We start from the raw sequence: 20,202 nt of genomic DNA on the forward strand, positions 1-20,202 counted from the left end.
TATTGTAACTGAATTATTTTTTACTACTAATTACCTTGAAGGAAGAAAACAGACGTTCTAGGCGCGCCTACCCCCGTTTGGTTTACAATTATCCGCAAAACAATTTTAACCATGCCCTATCACAAAATAGAACAATCTATTTAATGCGTTTCTTATCATTATGAAAGACATAGAACGTTTAATATGGATTGAGCTGCTCACATCTAATAATTTTGCAGCAACTGTTCAAATACCAGATTACAAAGTTGCAAAACTATTCGAGCAATGCATTTATTTGTGTCTTTTCATAACTAACCGGATGTTTGCAACCTGAAAAACAGTCTTAGAAACCCCTTATGAGACCATATATTGACCTTCACATGATCTGAGAAGTCGACGTTAACAATTGGTTAATCGAACATGTAAATGAGTTATCGTCATTTCATCAACCAATCAATGCCATTGTTATTGAAATGCGGTTTATTATACAGTGGATGCTCGCTACATGACGGTGAGTGCAATCCTGAATATTATTTTCTGATAAAATTTAGAGGGAAAGAGGGTGTATCCGTTGTTTAGAGGTTACAGAGGGAAAACGGAGGGTTTTATTTGCAAATTTGAGTGATTTAATGCAGATTTGAAGGATGGGGTTTCGTAGAATAGTTAAAAGTTGATCCTGTGCACTGATGCTATTCGCCAGTGGAGGACACCAATGATAAATACGCAGTACTGAAAACGCGGATAAACCTATCCAGGGAATCCTATAAATATGGCTGTTTTCTCCCCAGGTTCGAATTACTTAGCTGGGCTTCCGCGTTTCTGTTACCGTCACAATTCTTTGAGTAATATTACATTTAAGTTAGTTAGGTTCACAACATGTTGAAACAGTAAACCGGGTAGGGGCCTAGGCTACGGTACCTTTTATAATTTTATTTCTTTGGTGGCTGATCATACAAAGTAGAAGGAAGTGCATCAAATCGGCCAAGTACAACTACCACACAGCTTACCCATAGCCAGTAGAGTAGCCTAATATTGGGCATAGGCCAAGTAGTAATATCCTAATTTATATTGCTATATATTATTTATTATTAAAATGACTGATTAGTGTTTCATTTAGGCCTACAAAGTCGGTGATTTTGGGTTTGAGTAGGCCTAAATCATCATGTATAAATAACATACTATATTTTGTGTATACAGTACAACAGAATGTTTGTCGTCTACTCTAGGCCTAGGTATTTTAAATAATGCAAGATAAGTTTTTCTTGGCACAAAAATTCAAGCCTGGTTTCAACTTATAGGCTCTATAATGAGAGTTCAGTCTTCAAAAATAGCAAATTATGTTCAGGATGATAATGCAATCAGTCATACTACAACACAACCAGAAACACAGTCATAGGCCTAGATGACAATGACATGTTGCATTTTTTTTTCACAGTCCTAGAAAGTATATATTCTAAACATAATTAAAGTGCAGAGGCCTACTGCTAGTTAACTCTGTGTATTGTAGTAGCCGTTGAGGTGATGATATGAAGTGGTTGGAAAGATATTTAGTAACCCCTCCTGTGGGACACCCCTTTTTTAACTGTGAAGCAAGGGACAGAATTATCAATCCAGTAAGTTTCAGTTGACACCCCAAATAAATGGGAAACTTTTTGGCTCCAAAGGTGTCCCCTTAATGCCAGGGGTTCTATGACTGTACATCATTTACAGTATGAATAACAAGTCAAGATGAAATATTTCCTGACAGGCCATGGTTTCAAAATATTGTTCAGAAAATTATTCATCCATCTTGACTGCCTAATGTGTGGAAACCGTTAAAAATGGTGAAGATATCCTGTAGTCTAAACTCCATTTCAGAACCTGAATTGTAAATCTATGATGATTAACGTACAAAATTAATTTAATGGCCAGGTCGTGTAGTTCATCTCAGAAATTCAAATAAAAGAACTCAGTCCGAAAGTACGGAAAAAAATGCTCCATATCACCATCCTTGAACTGCTGTCAACCAATTGTTAATTTCTACAGCGTAAAAAGATTATATGTAATCATGATAAATGGCATATTTATAAGTGAATCCAAAGTCATGAAGATGAATATTTCACCAACTTTCAATCCCCAGATTAGGTCAATTTTAACATATGGCAGTATTTTCTCATGATTAAAAAAAAACTCCCCTTGCCTAACATATTTTTGTCATCTTTTGTCTAGGGTCATGATTTTATATTCTAAATGTTATTGGGTCATATTCCAGCAGTCAATCTTGTTATTCTCTCCAAAATTAGAGCAGCATCAATTGAGACAGGAGCTAATAATAAACATCTGTTTGATGTACTGTATGTCTGATAAATGACAAAGCTTTTTTAACACCACCAACTAATACTTCACTTCATTTCATAAAGCCAGGAAAATGAATTAACCTATGGTTGGATTGGATAGCTTTTTTTTCTCTTTGGTAAAATGGAACATTCCATGTTTTGGCTAAAGTGGATCAGTCCAGTACTGCATAATCTGTATCGTCTCCGCCTTTGCTTAGTCATTGGTTGACAGTCTACATTTCAAATGGGATCTTTAATGTTTGACATTGATATGTAAATGTTGGCATATGTGTTAAGACCCAATTCCAATAAAGAAACTGACCTTAAATTGAAAAAAGTAGAGGTAAGGTATTATTATGTATACCTTTAATTAAGGTCATGTTATTTTCAAAAATTAAACTAATGTTGATAAAATAATGTATTTAATAATAATAATAAAAATACTTTATTAATAATAGTAATAAATAATAAAGGCAATTAATATAAAAAAGTTATATAATATATTTACTTAAATATGAATCCAAAATTTAAAAAAATGATAGATTTATCCCATTGCAAATGTAGTTTACCTTTCTACCTAGTATATTTATATATTGTAAATGGAATAAAACAATAATGATATAATATTGGAATTTATAGCATTCTTTACACAACTAATTTCTTCAGAAAGATGCCATTGGAACACATACTTGGATCCTGGGGAAGTATTCCGTAATGTGCTGCATGAAATAAGTCAGTGCCTTAGCACTTAAACTTCCTAAATACTTGCATACACTTTCTAGACAAAAATGTAAACTTTTTTTTTTCACTCCCAATATGGCTTGAACAACATGTGTGACTATCTCAAACCTGCCAACTCGTCCGATCCTGTCGGTTGTCACCCGATATTTAAAGAAATCTCCAGTTCTCCCGATTGAATGTAATTTTCACCCGATTTCACAGGCCACCCCCCTCTCCCCAAAAATACTCCGATTTAGGCATATTTTGATTGATTTGATCGTTATTATTCAATGTATTCGCCCCCCTGCTCGCTTCGCGGTGCAACAAACAAGCAGCCATTTTCAATTCGAATGTCGCCACCAACGGCTAATGATTTGTAGTGAAGTGACTTTTTTGGTGTCTTCATCATCTTTTGGTTAAAGTCAGACTCCGGAGGAAAAAAAATGTTTTGATATGTTGTAGAACTGATTTTTGTAAGACAGAAAAAAGTGAATGATGAAAAAATGGTGAATGAGATACAGATTTTTTAATATTTAAAAACTGGGGGGGGGGGAAAGCGGCGTAACCGCCCATTTTTACACATTTTTCGCCCAGTTTTTAAATATTCAAAAATCTGTATCTCATTCATCGTTGCTCAGTTTTTGATCAAACTACTTTTTTCTGTCTTAGAAAAATCAGTTCTACAATATATCAAAAATTTTTTTTCCTCCGGAGCCTGACTTTAATTCTGGAAACCTCCAGATTTTTTGGTAAATCTCCAGATTTTTTTAAGATTCTTAAAAAAAAATCTCCAGATTTTCATGACCCAAGGGTTGGCTGGCTGCTATCTGAAAAGAGGTTCTGCACTATTTTGGGGATGGTAAATCAATTCTCTTTTCCAGCGGATTATTACAGGTATCTTTTATCTTTATCTAGGTGAAATTTCTAGTAAGCTGTAGAGGGTCATGGATGATGACTGCCAAACCCTTTTGGACGTGATTAGGTGAGTGTCTTTAATCAGTACCCCGTCCACCTGTTGGACAGACCAAGACCCCCATATTTTTGTTTGAATGTTCAGTGTGTAGTGGTAGGGGTGGAGAACATTGTATTTTTTAATTGAGATAGGAAAAATGTTTAATACGCACTGCGACATATAAATTATTCGACAGACTTGATGATAAAGGTTTAAATTTTTGGTTAAGTATTTTTATTAAACCATTTTTAGAAACTTTTTGTCGACAAATTAACACATTTGTTCAGTCCATTTAAAGGTAAAGTTGTTCACATGGTATCAAGTTTTGTGGGACAAATATTTGTGGTGGATATGGCGTGTTCATGCCACTGATCTCTACTCTTTAGTAATAGCTGGATTGCTCATCAGCCAATCCTGGTACAGAAAAGAGTGAGGCCTCCGACGCAATGTAGGAGGGCCTAAGTGACGTACCAGTTTAGAAAGTTTCTTTTGGCATTTGTTTAAATTATAGTTAAAAATAACGATTCTTGCAATATTTTTCAATATTAAATTTAACGTAGGAATTATTATCAAACCGCTAGACATGACTGTTTATGCAGTTTTCGAAAGCACGAGCGAAATCGCGTTGTAATAGTGACGTCAATTCCTAACAACTCAAATAACTTTGCTTGCGCTTTCTTAAACGGCATAAAAAGTCACATCAAGTAGATAGATAATAATCATTACGTTAAATTCAAATTTATTATTAAAAACTTTTGCAAGAATCGTTTTTAACAATAATTTAAAGAAATGCCAAAAAGATACATCACTTAGGCCCTCCCCCCCCCCCCCCTAACATGGCGTCGGTGCCCTAACTAAAACCAGCCAATGAGCAATCCAGCTATTATAGTAGAGATCAGTGGTTCATGCTTATTTTGAGGAAATCACAGATGTTTGTGATTGAGGAAATCACAGATGGTTTCCATAAAATTGCTACATACACTCTATTTACTGTCGTAGCATATCAAGTTACGTACAGTTGCTACACTACATGGCTGTCCTCAACACAATTTTAAAAAAAGGCTGTTCAATTCGTCGCCAACAGACCAGGAAAGTTCAGAAGTTTGATCTGCCCCAAGCATTTCCACTGGGTGTCTTTGACTACTGTCAACTCAGTAGCGAAATGTAATAATATCGCATTGGAAATCAGGCTTTACTGTATGTGTAGTAAAACATATTTATAAAGCAATGTTATGGAGTACATTACATTGTAGTGATAATAATCTCATATGCTACCAGCAGTGCTATCAGTAACCACTATTGAGAGGTTGAAAATAGCTTTCCCTTTTTAGTTAGACATTGCAAAAAGGTCTGCTTTGCAATATTCTATCCCTCTTCCCATCTCCACCTCATTTAATGAAAAGAATCTTTGGTGTTCCTGGAAAATCTTTGATAATATAAGAAGGATTTTAAATAAAATTTAAGATCAGTTCATTTGAATTTCATACTTTGAAGACAGTGTCATTCATTTATTATACCCTCTGGAAGTTCTGTCATGGGATATAAAGGTTATAATTTTTTTTAAAGTGATCTAGAAATAAACTGGGCCATATAACTGTTAATTAATTGAAGTTAATTGATTTAGTATTAATTGTGGAGTGTAACAATTGTATGCAATTTTCACAGTGATGCCGATGCCCTTGATAGTTTCTTGAATGTTGAAGGCTTGAATGTTTGTAAGCCAAGTAATTCACATGTACAGGTACAGTAAAGTGTGGTTCTATATTTTGTACAGCTGACTGTTGTGTACAGTGAAGCATGAGGCTCTGCAAATAATAGGATTGTGGTTGATAAAATGTCAGAAAAAGTTACAGCAGTGGTTTTTTTTTTTTTTTTAATGGTTGTAAACTGTTTAAATACAGTATATTGCAAGCATTTCCAGCTGGAGCAAAACGTCACCATGTTGTGTTCCTTCCTTAAGCCTTGCTAGAGAAAATTGAGAAGTTTGTAACACATTCATCTGTTCATATGAATGTGTTATAGGATTCCCAAAACATTTGGAGAAAATGTTCCTTGTTTACTAAAATTCAATTCCTCTTGCATATAGTTGCCTCTGGGAAGATGCATGATGCCTTCGTCTGCCGGTCATGCGGTCATGCACTTTTCCCAGCAATGCATACCTGAATTAATGCTTGTCGAATGTAGATTTCAGGGATCACATTTTCATTCATGTTTTGTGCACAAATGCCAACATTGTCATTTTCATACCACTTTTGTCTGTTGAGTTCGGTCCTTTATAAAATCAATTTAAAAGCTTTGCGTAAAGAAAGGCATACAATATGCAATAATGAGAAATAGGTATATCCTGTGTAGTGGTTGTTGCAGCCTTCTTATACAATTCTAACATTAGTTTAGTTTGGTACACAACTCATTTCATTATTAACATTTAAACCAATCATTTGCAAGTGTTGGTAAGACCTTAGAAGAATTGGTATTTGCATTTTGGGGTTGTGTTTTTTAAAATTTTATTTTAATGCATATTTTTGTCATTTTCAGTATCTTAGGGTATGAAGTTATTAAAATTGCTTTGTGATTGTAATTATTTTAATTTGATGTGTATTTAATGTTTGTATTTGTCATTTTCATTAATCAACTGTCCTAAAGTAAAAGTATGCATTATTACATGTTTAATAATCTTCATATAATATAGTATAATACATACTCCCGTGTCAGGATTCAATATTTCGACATTAATTATATCGTCATCATTCCTGATGATGACATAATTAATGTTGAAATATTGAATCCCGACACGATGGCGTGCAATTCGATACTTGGAGTATGTATTATACTATCTTATCTGAGATTAATCAGTGGACCTTTTGGTTCTATAATCTTCATATTTGTCTAATTTATTCAGGTTACCAGAAAATTTGTTTCCAAAGTGTAGTAATGTATAAAAGTCACAATACAATACAATACAATATGTCACACTATTGTGTGATTTTAGTTTTACTGTATTTACAGATCAGTTAACTGCTTTTTAACATATTTTCTGTGATGTTATTTCTGTTGGTATTTTTTGTGAGAGAAGGGGTGGGCTAATTTCTTTTATTGCTGTCATACCTAGAAGGGATTTATGTATTTTGAGACTGCTTTTTTTGGATACAGTACAAGCCCATTTAATCAGTAAGGTTACTAATCACCTTGCACATTTTATTTTTGACAGCTACGGTACCATCCATCTAAAGTAGTATTTCAAAGAGTTTTGCCTTTGGCATGGATGATTTTATATGCAATTGTTACACTTAGCATGAAAAGGCAGCATGTATATTCACCTGACATTTGTCAATCAATGAATGCAGTAGACAATTTAATTTATCAGTTACTAAATGTTTTTTTTTTTCTTTTTTGGTCACTTAGCATACTACCCAAGTATCGAAAAGCAAGAATAGCGTTTCACATCCATTTGTAGCTTCCTACGTTGACGGAAGTTTACAAGGGCAAGGACAATCTAAATTGAACAACATATCAAACTCGCAACATGTGATACCCAAAAGTGAAAATGCAACCAGATTTATAACGGCTACATTTGACCCAGGTGGTCAGCAAACAGATAACCGTCAGTGTCAAGAACCTGCGGAAGCCATGGATGACCAATCGTTGATGCTGTCCATGCAGGAACAAAACACCGGCAACATGGACATGCAATCAAAAGACACTTTAGACATTTTTGGCGACGATGATCTGTTTTCTGATACCATGGAAACGAATGCAAATCCGTATGATTCATTGTTGAGCCAGGCAGCAGCTGAAGCAGGAGTCTTTCCATTTTTGGATGAAGTGGATGAAACAATGGATTCTACAACTAACCAACCAGTTGAATCACAACCAGTGGTTACCAATCAACTGGTGATTCCTGCAGCTCAGCCAGTTGTAAGCTTGCCTCAACCAACAGGTTCATTGCCGCAGAAAGTCAACACAATGCCAGTCTTCAACCAGACTTTACAGCCAATGATACCTAACCAGCCTAATCAAGCTACAACGGCTGTGCTTCAGGTTACACCATCTGGTCAGCAAATAATTCAACAGATCCCTGCCAATGCCCAGGGAGGTCAGCAAATACTTCTTCAAGGCCTAGTGACACAGCTAGCACCAGTAAAGTCCTCACAGGGCATAATTGGAACTGTACAGCTTCAACAAGGCCAACAACAGCCACTTACTAGTTTTGTCTTGAATACTGGTGGAACCAGATTTCCAATACAAACCGCTGTTATGAATCCATCAATGCAACAAAAACTCAAAATTGGGAAAAGCGGACCTGTTGCTATAAGTCCAAAACCAAGCCCAAAGGGGCCGAGGCACATTAGCCCAAAGCCTCAACCAGGACAGAGAGTGATTCAAATCCTGCCGAATCAAGCAATGACAAGGACGGTACAGATTGCCCCTAGAGCACAGGGGCAACCACAAACATTCCTGATTCGCAATCCTAACATGCCAGGAAACCTTCAGCTTGTCCAGGGGATAAACACTGGCCAAGCAGTTATAGCAAATAGTGGTGTAGTGAGGGCACCAAACTATCAGGTGATACAGAGCGGAAATCCTGCTGTTATTCCAGGCAGGGTAACAACACAGGCCAGCAGTACAGTCACAACTACCCAGTCAAATACCAGCCTTACTAAATCAAGTCGAGGAAAACAAACAAAAAACAATGCATTATCAAATACTCAAACAACGCAACCAAAATATGTAGCTCCACTTTCTTCATCCAGTATATCTTCAACTGCACTGAGCAGTGAAATGCAGGTGAATTCTGTGTCAAATGCACTTACTTCAGCTCTTAATTTTTCACAACCGATAAATTCTCAACCGACTATTGTAACTGTGACTGAGAATAAAACCACACACCCTGTTATCACTATAGGTGCAAGTGGAAGCATGATTGTTGTGAAGAAATCAAAACCTATAACGGTAACTGCCTCGAATCCTGGGCCCGGCTCTCAGACTGTTGTAACAAGCATGTCAAATCAGAAATCGATAATGGACAATATGCTACCACAACATCTATCTCAACCTTCAGTATTCTCTAACCAACAGTCAGGTCATTTCATATCACCACCTTCCTCAGACAACAGTCAGATGAATCTTATGCAGTCACAACCGGTTTCATCACTCAGTGCAACGGATGTAGATCTGTCGGATACTAGAATGCAGTTTAACATGAACAGTAATGCGTCATCTTACCAAAGTATGCAAGTACCATCGCCTCAGCAACTGCCAGTACAAAACCTGACCAAACAACTCAACATTCCAGCTTTTGCAAACCAAAACCTTTCACAATCTGTACCACAAACCGTCCAAAATAATACAATGACGTTTCACAATGCAACCAGCAATGCCACTCACAACCAGTATACAACATCTGTACATCAACCATTAGGACAACATGATGCACAGACATCAATTGGTCAGTCAGGAGTTGGTTTAAGCCAAAGCCTACTTCCTTCCCAGCAAGGCTCAACTCCAAGTATCACATTGACTCACAGGCAGTTGCATGTACCATCTGATCAACACCACCCACCTTTTTCTATTGGACTGCCACAACAGCAGACCACCTCATCTCAGGCTCTTCAGGGAGCGGCTTCAGGTTTGCAGAATCAAGTTGGTACCTCCCAGAACCAGTCGGACCCACAACAGAAGGCTAGGGATCTTCAGGTTGTACTTCAGCACAACCCACACATTCTGAAAGAACTCATGCTTAAAAATCCTGCCATATTTCAGAACTCATTCAAAAACAATCCACAGTTACAGCAGAAGTTGCAAGTAATGTTACAGCAAATACAACAGCAGCAAAAATCTGGACTTGTTCACTCCCAGAATTTAACTAGTAATATAGCAAATACAAATATCCAATCAGCAACTCAACAGCCACAGCAAATTATGCCTGGTGGTGGGTTGACTTTTATACACAACCAGTCTAACACACCATCCGGTATTCAACCCAATCTGCCAAATAATCAACTAATTAGACCACCACAAGCACATAATAATCAGTTAAATACCTCGATAAATTTAAGTTCAACCAGCAACATTGGTAGCAATATCCAGCCAATAAACATAACAGGACGCACACAACCGGTTATCTCTGCTCAAGCTGCAGCCATCATGAAGTATCCGCCAAATAGATCACAGGCTAATAATGTCAGAAATGCATCCGTTGGCATGTCATCAAGTATCAACTCTGGCAGTAGTCAAAGTGGATTACAAAGTAATGAACCTGCCAAGACTCCTGCAGGTGTTACTAGCACCTCTTCAGCCAATCAAACAGCCCTTAATCTACCCGCAACGTTCCAGATCAGCATCAAAGCGCAGGAGCAGCTTCAGACAATTCAAAACCACATCAAAACGTTGACTGGAATGCCAAACCCAACAGAGCAGCAGACACGACTTCTACAGCAGCTACAGCACATCCAGCAAAAGATAGTGACACAGGCACGTCAGCAGATGTTGGCACAGCAAACAAGACCATTGAACGTGACCAACATTCAGCCGCAACCATCCCAAAACATCGTGATAAAGTCTCACAAGAAGATTGCGTCAAAGAATGTGCCTACAACACCAATGCAAAACAACTCAAATGACTCTACTGGCATGGAATCATTGAAAGTTAAACAAGAGCCAACTACTGTGAGTAAATCCATTAATTTTCTCCACATGGTAAAAAATGTATTGAAAATAGAGTTATATAATTATATAGTTATAGTTTGATGATGGTTTAAAGCTCTTGGTGAGCCATAAATGTTTTCTGACATTTTGCATCTTCTATGCCTACCTATCTTATACTTTCCTATCACTTTCTGCAGTAGTGGAGGTCTGTAAGAGTCTACCCATTTCATTCCAGTGGCCAAGCCATAAAATTGTGGTACAAGCCATTGCAACCTGGGTATTTCACATTGCAGTGCAGTATATTAAAGACCTTGTTAAAAACCAAGCGATGGTTATTGATTTAATCCTGTACTAAATACAATACTAAAAATACTACTGAAAGTAATAATACTGTATTTAAACAATGTTCTTGTTTTAAAAAATCTCTTCCCAAGGCAGTAACAACATTAAAACTATATGAAGATATCTTATTACGTTCTGCTAAGAAGACAGTCTTTTTTATTCGTTACAGACTGGCGGTACAAAGACAAGCAAGTTAACACCGTATCAGCAACAAATTGTGCGGTCGTTCCAAGAGAAGCTGAAGAACATGACTCCAGAAGAACAAGCAGCCTACATTAAAAGCCAACAGTCATTACTTCTCGCACTACAGCAGCAAACACAGGTTAATCATTGTATAATCCTTAAATGTTACCATTTCCTTTTGTCCTTTTCTGCTCCCAAACTCACTTCCTGTTCATTTAATATTTCTGATTGTAGATTATTCCAGCCAAGCCGTCCTCCTAGGTCCTAACACTTTCATCATGTTATGGGGATGATAATGATACTAAATGATGTTTTATAATTTATCTTTTTTTTTTAATATACTTTTCATTGATTTCAGGCTAACCAAGGCCAGACTTCAACTGGCAATCAGCCCATCAAGGTAAATGTGTCCTCACAGTAAACTGACTCAGAGTCCTTTCACAACCCTTTTTTAAATATTTTTATTTGAACAATAGTTAAAAGGGTAATTTTTTAGCTAAGCCTGGGAGGTCAGCTTATTGCTCATTATTTATGTTATGTTTATTTATCTGTAACCAGTTCTCATTTCAAATTCTAATTTTTATTTTTTTATTTACAACGTAAGAAGAAATATTTAGCAGAATTTAAACCCAGGATTAGGAATGGAAGGCAAGAATCTTAATCACTAATATTTAGTAAAAAAAATAGTATAATAAATTAGTACATTGCAACAGTTTATCATTGCTAAACAGGAGGCTTAATAATAACATTTATACAATTTACATTCTTAATGCTAATATAAGCAACATCAATACCAAGTTATAAACAATTCATCATTGCGGCCCTAATTTTATTTATTCATATTATTGATAATAAAATAGTTATTTTACCAATATTCATTTCAGGTTGAAAGTAAAGGAACGAAACGACCAGCACAATATCAGCTTACACGAAGCTCACTGTGAGTTATTCTGGGGAAGTTTTGTCATTTTGTAATTACCACCAAGTGAAAGTCTGTTGCATGCTATTTCATCACCCTTTCTCACCACAGTCTTCACTCTCCATTATGCTAATGTCTGTATTAACATACATTTTTGACTGGCGACATGCCTTAATATCCCCCCCCCCCATTGCAAGTTTTAGTACCTTTTCTTTGACTTCAAAAGCACTTTGTGAACTGCTATTATAATTTTGTAGCAATATAATTTTAAGTTTCTATTTCTGTGGATGTTTAATTGATTTTTGAATGTTGTTGGTTATAGGATGCTCCACCAAATAAAGCAGAATCAAGACAACATGATTGCACCTGATCTGAAGACACCATTCAAAAGCTACAAAGACGCTGTTCAACGGCTTCTGGATTACCATGTGACTACAGACCACACCCCTACCAGTGAACAACTACAAGAAGGTATGTTACCTAGTATTGATAAAGCACATGAATGAATTTTACCTCGCTAATCAGCCTCGCATGCAAACAAATCTGCCGGACCATCTATGACGATGAGTGATCTGGATTGTTCGACATCATTGTGAAGCATGGTGTCAAACTATAAAGTTAAATAACTATAAAATTTAATGTTTAGCTGCCGCCAAGTTCATTCATTTGGGACATGAAGTTAACTTTTAATCCATCATTGCAGAAAATACTGTCACATTCTTATGCTAATTACTCAGTTTAACATTTTTAGCGATAGTACGCTAGTTTTGGGATGGCAAGCCTCAAATCAGGAAAAGACTATAACATATGCATAGAAGTCAGTGTATTTGATCTAGCTAGCATGTTGCGTATATTTGTTGCACTACGAAGTCTCAATGCACTATCGTCTTTGCAAATCTAAATGCAATAATGTTAATACTCTTCAGGTCATGTCATACCACATAGATAATTAATTCAGTCTTTTAACTTGAAATATATTTACTTTAGTTTTTTTATTTATACTGAATTTTCAATTCTACAATTTCAGTTGATGATTCATTTGAAAAAGTCAGTATTGGTATTCTTGAGAAGAAACAAAAAATGTACAGCAAGTACCAAAAGTTAATTATGCAAGACAGTATGGTAAGTACTACTATGCATCTGCCAGTTTGAGGTACAGATTATTTTGAATTTATAGTTCACTACCTAGTACCAGAATACAAGTATAGATTTAGTTTCCACAAAATATACACAGTCACTGGATAGTTTTTCATGTCAGGGGCGTATGGTGAAAAATCTAAGGGGGGGGGGTCGAAATGAAAGCGCAGGGGGCAAGCTGAACTCGTAGCAATTTAGCGAAGCTTTCAGAATTCGCGGGGTGCGTTATTTGTGAGTGAAGCAAGCATATTTAAAGGACTGCACCCATCGACCCCCCCACGGTACGTCCCTGCATGTCATGTCTAGAATCTAATAATGCTTGCGGTACACCACATAGATAGTTCCAAAACAACTGTTATTGGTTGAGAATGTGACAATCACAAATACTAGTTTTTATTGTCATTATTTTAAGAAACCAATTAAATAATCCAGTATTTGTCATTATTGTCTTTTTTTAGTTACAAAAGTGCAAGCTTTTTAGACAAATGCCCATATGTATCTTGACTTTTGACTATTGTTGAGGTGATGTAAACATCAATGTAATTTCCTTCCAGGCAATAACATTTTCTTGTATTTTGGAATTTGAAAACGGGAGAGTGGTTGGGTTAGGAGGGAACATGGCAGTTTGGTTAGCAGCTCAGAATCCATTTTTGTGCTAAATCTGCACTGCCTTTCCATATTATGACATTAATGTACATATATTTTTTGAAATCTCAAGTCCATATATTTTCTGTTTTATAAACATATATGTTATCTTTTTTGTTTTTAAAGAAAACCAGTGAATCATCCGAAATGGTGATGCTAGGAAGAATTCTCCTTCAAGATGAGAAAGCTCATTTCGAGGAAGAAAAACAAATGCCTCATGATCAATTGAGTGAGTACTTAAAGTTAAATTTGCTTAACTTCATCTACATTTTAAATGTACCAACATTATGTGTGACTATTATTCTTGTACTGTTTCTACATGGTTGGTTGTTTATTCATTTACATGTCTCTATGTTGATTGGGGTGTCTACATAATATGATTATATTATAAACAGCTGATATTCTTCTGCATGTTTAGCTGCTTCAATTTTTTTCAAATTTCTGCACTTTGCTCCCTGGCCGGCCATGGTCCACATGGTAATCCAAGTGCCAAGTTGGCATCAGGTTTTTCCCTAGTCAAAGCATAGTTGATCAATTTGATTGCAGTATAAGATTTTAACATTTTTGAATTTTCAGTTTATTCTTGATTTTATTTTAAAGGTAATACCCATATCTTTTTTTGTTTTCAGTTGCAAAACTGCGAAGTTTTCCAGCATATAAATTTATTGAGAATGAAAAGGATATGAAACCTGAGAATATATTTAGTGATGTTAAATCACATTTGATATCACCATTCAAAATTGATGAAGGTGATTCAGAGACACAAGATGTGAAAGCCCATAACGAACAGGATATTTGTTCAACGAGTATAGAAACAGAATCTGTGAGTGTACAAGGGGTTACAAACTCTGGTGCAGAAGTAGTAGAAAGTACCCCCTCTATTGGAATTGTGTCTCCCTCATTAGATCATAGAACTAAAGACGTATGTGAGGAACCATTGGCGCAAAGCCCTAAAGACTGCAATGGATTCATCACCAGGGAACTACCTGTTGATGATGAAGGACGCCAGAAAACCTTGAAGTTGAAATTCAAATTGCGCCGGCCTCCTAGCACTTTGCAAGACCTGCTGGAGGGCCAGGGCGGTGGTGGTGATCAGGACTCCGAACCTGATGTATCCGCGCCACCAACGCCAACCTTTGATTGCTCGTTGAACGAGCAGACGCAACAACTTGACAATAGTTACGACGTGTTTGAGATGCCCATTATTGATAATGAGGTAATTAAAAATGCTAGCGAATCAAACCAAAATTTATCCCTTGTTGAAACACTGAATGTGAGAGGTGAATCTATAGGTTCTGAACTTAATGAAGAGGAGAGTGGTGATGTTGATGATGTTCAGTGTTTTGAAGATCAGGAGAATGAATTGGAAGATGAAGAAGGTGACGACTCCACCGGCGGTGCCTTGAGCGAACAAAACCAGAGTGCTATCAATCACATTCTTAGTTTTGGGAACCAAAAGGGAGTTGAAATCCCATCTTTTCAGGATGGCCCCTCAGACATGTATCAATCTAGAGAAGGTAGTGTGGTCAACGGTTTGCAGTTTGACTTTGATGACGATGACGATGCCATGCAGGACTTCGGCGAGACAGAAAAGGCCATAACCAAACTTGATCAAAATCTGGACGACTTGAATAAAACGAACAGTGGTTATAGCTACTCAATGAGCAATATGCAGGACCCTGATTTGGAGGAAGCTGTAAACAGTATCCTATTTTAAAGACTGGTTATAGCAGATATTTTTGTATTTCATGTTTGTGATGTTACTGATGTGTTCTGTTTTGATACGTTATAGTAAAAAATCATGAAATTTGCAAGTTAAATCTTGCTAACATTTAGCAATATTTTACTTTATGAAATTATCGATTTGAAATTGACTGATAGTAAAGTGTAATTCCCATATGAGTGGAAATGGTGCTTGACGTTTAGAATTAAGCCCCAGTCTCTGTAATGGTATCTGCCCCTATTTCTTGTGGCCTATTGCTTTTTTCTCCTTTTTAATAATGATTTTGATTATTAATTCTACAGGTATGTTTTGATCCGTAGGTGTAATTTTACATATTGAATACTTTAGAAAAGTCATTAATTTATTTCATATACTGTACAACATATAATCTGTTTGTTCAAGTACTTACACTAATGACCTGCTTTTGCAATAACAGTAATGTTGAACTTCCTCACCTTGTGCTGTTAAACTCTGCATTTATTTATTAGCAAGATTCCTTTAGTTTCATTGAAAAGACGAGGAGGGTGGCTTTATTACTAACAGCTAACAATATCATTACATAAATGAAATAAAGTCTTAAGCACAGCTCTGCCTAATTACAGCCGCATTCTCATGTGCGCCAAGGTAACCACACATAAATCCTTTATGGTTAGTGAGCATGTGCAAAATGAAGCTACATCCTGTATAACAGCCAATCAGAGATGGTCATGCTAAGTATGTTTACATTTTCAGCAAATATTTATGAGCTAAAAAATTTAATCATGTCAATCCGTGAATGTGCCTCTTTAAGAAGGAGTGATTACACTTCATCTGTAACACCTGTTAAATTTTCAATTAAATTTTTGAGTTTAGCATCCCCGACACTCAGGGATTGTATTACTCTCTGATTATGTGTATATATTATTGTAAACCAAAGCTCAGGTACTGTGTGTCTTTACTTTTAGTTTTAGGGATACAAGTAATATTGATGTAGCAAACATTTTCAGTGCTCCTCTGTCAAGCAACTAAAAATTTTGCAGTATGCATTTTTTGTTTTTGGTTAGAAAACATTTTCTTTGTTTTCCACTCCAGTTACCTAAATGTGTAATTCAGTATTTTGGTGAGGAATATTTTGTATAACCTTTTTGTTACCCACTTCAACTATTTGTATTTTTCTTGATGAGGGAGCATTTTGAATTGGTTATATCCTAATTAAAAATGTATGTATTTTTTTAAGATAATTTGTTTTGCATTTTCAGTGCCCTCTTAATTAATTTGACGTGTAAAACAAATTTATTAAATATTAAGTGCCACATTAAAAAACAACTCATCTGTGGTGAAACTAATGTACAAATTGAATGATGCAGTATTTTGCAAACCCTGTATTTGTATGGGGAAGAAAGTCAATGATTAAAGTCTTGAAAACTGATACTAACTTCTGTCCTTTTTATTTAAATTTGATGAAACGTTTGTGGAAGCAGCATACGAAAAATAGTAATTACAAAGATAACTAGAGCAGCCACTCGTGCATAGGTCTGCCCTGTGCATGAATGCCGAACAATACGTAGGTTGTGTATGATGGGCGAATATCCATTATTTTCCTCCCTGTGCCTGAATACTGAAAAATAGTCGGCTCACATGTGTATGATGGGGCCATTCCATTATTTTCTTTCATGCTTGGGGTAAAAAAAAAATTGAATTTCCTTGACCTTGTCCTTTGACCTGTTCTTCCCAAAATTGAATGGTGTCTGTTTTTGATTCCACTAAATTTTAAAATGATCCATTCATTAGTTTTTGCATAATCTTACAGACAGACAAGACAGTGGTGGATACACAACCTCCTTTGGTGAAGGTAATAATGTTGCTCTGGATGTATTTATGGCAATTTGAAATTATAAAGTCTAGGTCAGTTTTTGACCATAATTGTCAGTTTTGCCAGTGACCCTGCAACGAGTTGGTGGTAAATAATGATAATCTAATGTTTGACAAGCTGCACCTTGGTAAAATGTGGCATCTCAGAAAAATGGGTGCATTGTATTGCTAAACTTGAAAGGAAAATAAGGGGAAATTGGTATTTACAAAAAATTCAATACCTGGGAATTCCAGATGTATAAAATCTACAATTTGAAACTCTTCCTCATTTCCAGCCTCTAGTGAGCATGCCCAATTCTAAATACCATGAACTTCATTCTTCAAATCGCTGTAAATATATCCACTTTCTGATAGGAAAGAAAAAAGACATGCTTAGGCCAAACAATTATTTTTTACAAGTTTTAACCTAATACAATAATGTTTGGAAAATGCTTTTACATCAGCATCACATATCAGCAACATAAAGCTTCCATATATATATTTTTTTAAATCATGAATATTGGTAAATAGGCAGATTGTTATGAAGAGCTGCATAGATGTCTTAATATGAAGACCAAAAATATGGAGTATATGAAAGGACAGGTGAACGAATTGGTTGATGTCATGGAGATAAAAACTAACAAATACTAGATGGAGATAACTATTAATAATAACTGTCTCTCCAATTATTAGTACCTTCCAATAAAAAGCAATGCTTTTTTGAGGGGTATGGGGGCTTACGATATACTTCTAGTGCTCAATCGGCTCCCTTGTATGACTAGGAATGCTCCACAGGGATCAGAAGAGGTTGCACAGTGTGTGCCTGATTGATTCTATATTCAATTCCTATGGGAAACAAGTGTGTACTGAGCAATTTAAAAACGTGGGCTATATAACAATATACATAAGAATTATTAAATTATATCAATCTATCCATCAAATATTGTTTAAAAGTGTGTTGTCAGAATGTTGTTTTGTGAATAGAGGGCATGACATATTTTTATACATATGGTATGGCCCTGCATTGTTTAAAGATGAAAGTATAAGTTGACAAACCAGGAGTTAAATCTACTGTATAATAGAGGGCAGACATATGGTAGGCCTAAGCTTGTATTCTGTTTTATTCCCTGATCAGAATATTATTGGCTTGGCTTAAGCCTCCCAGCTGAGCTGCAGGCAGTAAAACCATTTTTTGGCCTTTGTAATAGTGGAGTTACATGAGTAATTTCAAAGGTCCATTGTTAGTTACAGACAGATGCAATATTTTAATCAAATAAATAATAATAATATTAATAATAATATTTTAACTAGAATTTAGGCAGTAGAGGAGTCATTAATGAAAATATGGCTCCTGGATAGGCTTATTTTCAGCATAAGGGTTTTTTAATTATATGGAGTATTCCTATCTTCAGGATGCATTCCTTTGAAATAGGTGGTATATAATTGCCTATATTATTACTATAACTATCATCAATACCACCACCATGATCATCATCATCATCAATATCTTCATCATCATCATTAATATTAACTTACAAATAGTTCATTATCAACATAATTGTAATAGCATTTATTTACAGTATTTTAATACTGTACTTGGATTTAATAAATATGTTGGATTTAAATCTTATTAACATTATCAACCATCAGCATCGTTGCAATCATTAACAACATCATTATTGAAATTGTAATCATCATCATCATCTTATAAATACTGTATGAAGTTTCCATTGTTTTGTGTAGTAACCATACTTACTTGGTTGTACCATGCAGGAATTAGTTTAGACTACTCCATGGTTGTACTGTACAATCTATCGCCCTTATATCTGCTGCCCTCTATAAAATACAGTGTATCTAACTTTCCTCTAGTTTTACTAAATAAATTTATTGTACTTTATGAAAAATAAGAAAAATATAATAAGTATTAATACCACTTTTCCCCCCTCAGTTTTTTCAATATTCAAATATCTATACCTTATTAGCTATTCCTGATTATTTTTTTCAAACACCCCTTCAGTGTCTTAAGATTATTCATTTGTACAACATAACAATTACAGTAATGTGTTTTCCTCTGGAGTCGGGGTAAAAGATAAAATTAAAATTATGATTGAAAATATTGTTTATCATCGTAACATATTTTGCATAACAATCATTACGCAAATGTTATAAGCAAGATACACAAGCCATCTATAGGGTCTCACGGTGCTTAAAGTTAATAGAATTGAAAAAGACGCATTTTGATTGCTGACTTAAATTTATTTAAAGTTGGGGCCTTTCTAACTTTACAAGGAGTTTGTTCCAAGATACGATGGAGCAGCAAATAAACCTTTGTGAGCCGTGGAATGTTGAAGGTCGGTCGTGGGTACATTGAGACTTTAAATTTGTCGGATGAAGTCGTAAAGAACGGTTCTGTTAATAAATGGAAATACGTCCAGAAGGAAAGATGGAGCAATGTTTTGGAGGCATTTGTAAGAGATTACCAAAAGTAAAAACTGTATACCTGGCTGTATGGAGCTTATGAAAGAAACGTGCTTGGAAAATAAACCCAAGCAGTCAGTTCAGGAGAAGTTGGAGGCGGTGCAAATCCTTGTCTGAAGAACCAAACAGAAGCATTATTAGCATTATCGAAGACGGGAAGTTACAAGACAGGTAGGTTCCCCGGTAGTGTTCATCAATACTTTCGGATATGTGATATATCAAATGTGAGAATTACGGACCTGAAATTTGAGGATGCATGAGCTAACTTGGCCATCCTACCATTGATCAGCATCTACGTGCCTTGAGGTTACAACCAGGGGAGGGCGGGAGTGGC

The 20,202-nt window shown here is 35.7% G+C and overlaps 1 protein-coding gene across 2 annotated transcripts; it reads left to right on the forward strand.

Annotated features, from left to right (window-relative positions):
- The first annotated feature begins 161 nt into the window (after positions 1 to 161).
- On the forward strand, positions 162 to 16,970 carry LOC117116870 (BRD4-interacting chromatin-remodeling complex-associated protein-like). 2 transcript variants are annotated; one of them, XM_033260975.1, is made up of 10 exons: positions 162 to 490; positions 3,930 to 3,996; positions 7,369 to 10,632; positions 11,123 to 11,275; positions 11,495 to 11,536; positions 12,021 to 12,076; positions 12,378 to 12,526; positions 13,083 to 13,177; positions 13,964 to 14,066; positions 14,467 to 16,970. In XM_033260975.1, the coding sequence occupies exons 3-10, from the start codon at positions 7,594 to 7,596 to the stop codon at positions 15,552 to 15,554; spliced, it is 4,725 nt and encodes a 1,574-aa protein (XP_033116866.1). In that variant the 5' UTR covers positions 162 to 490; positions 3,930 to 3,996; positions 7,369 to 7,593; the 3' UTR covers positions 15,555 to 16,970. The 2 variants fall into 2 exon arrangements, with proteins under 2 accessions (XP_033116866.1, XP_033116867.1); XM_033260976.1 differs by lacking the exon at positions 162 to 490 and adding an exon at positions 518 to 767.
- Positions 16,971 to 20,202: the final 3,232 nt, after the last annotated feature.

This window comes from Anneissia japonica, unplaced genomic scaffold (assembly GCF_011630105.1).
Source record: "Anneissia japonica isolate Jap-2015-1 unplaced genomic scaffold, ASM1163010v1 scaffold1302_len1884557_cov193, whole genome shotgun sequence".
NCBI classification, from domain to species: Eukaryota; Metazoa; Echinodermata; class Crinoidea; order Comatulida; family Comatulidae; genus Anneissia; species Anneissia japonica.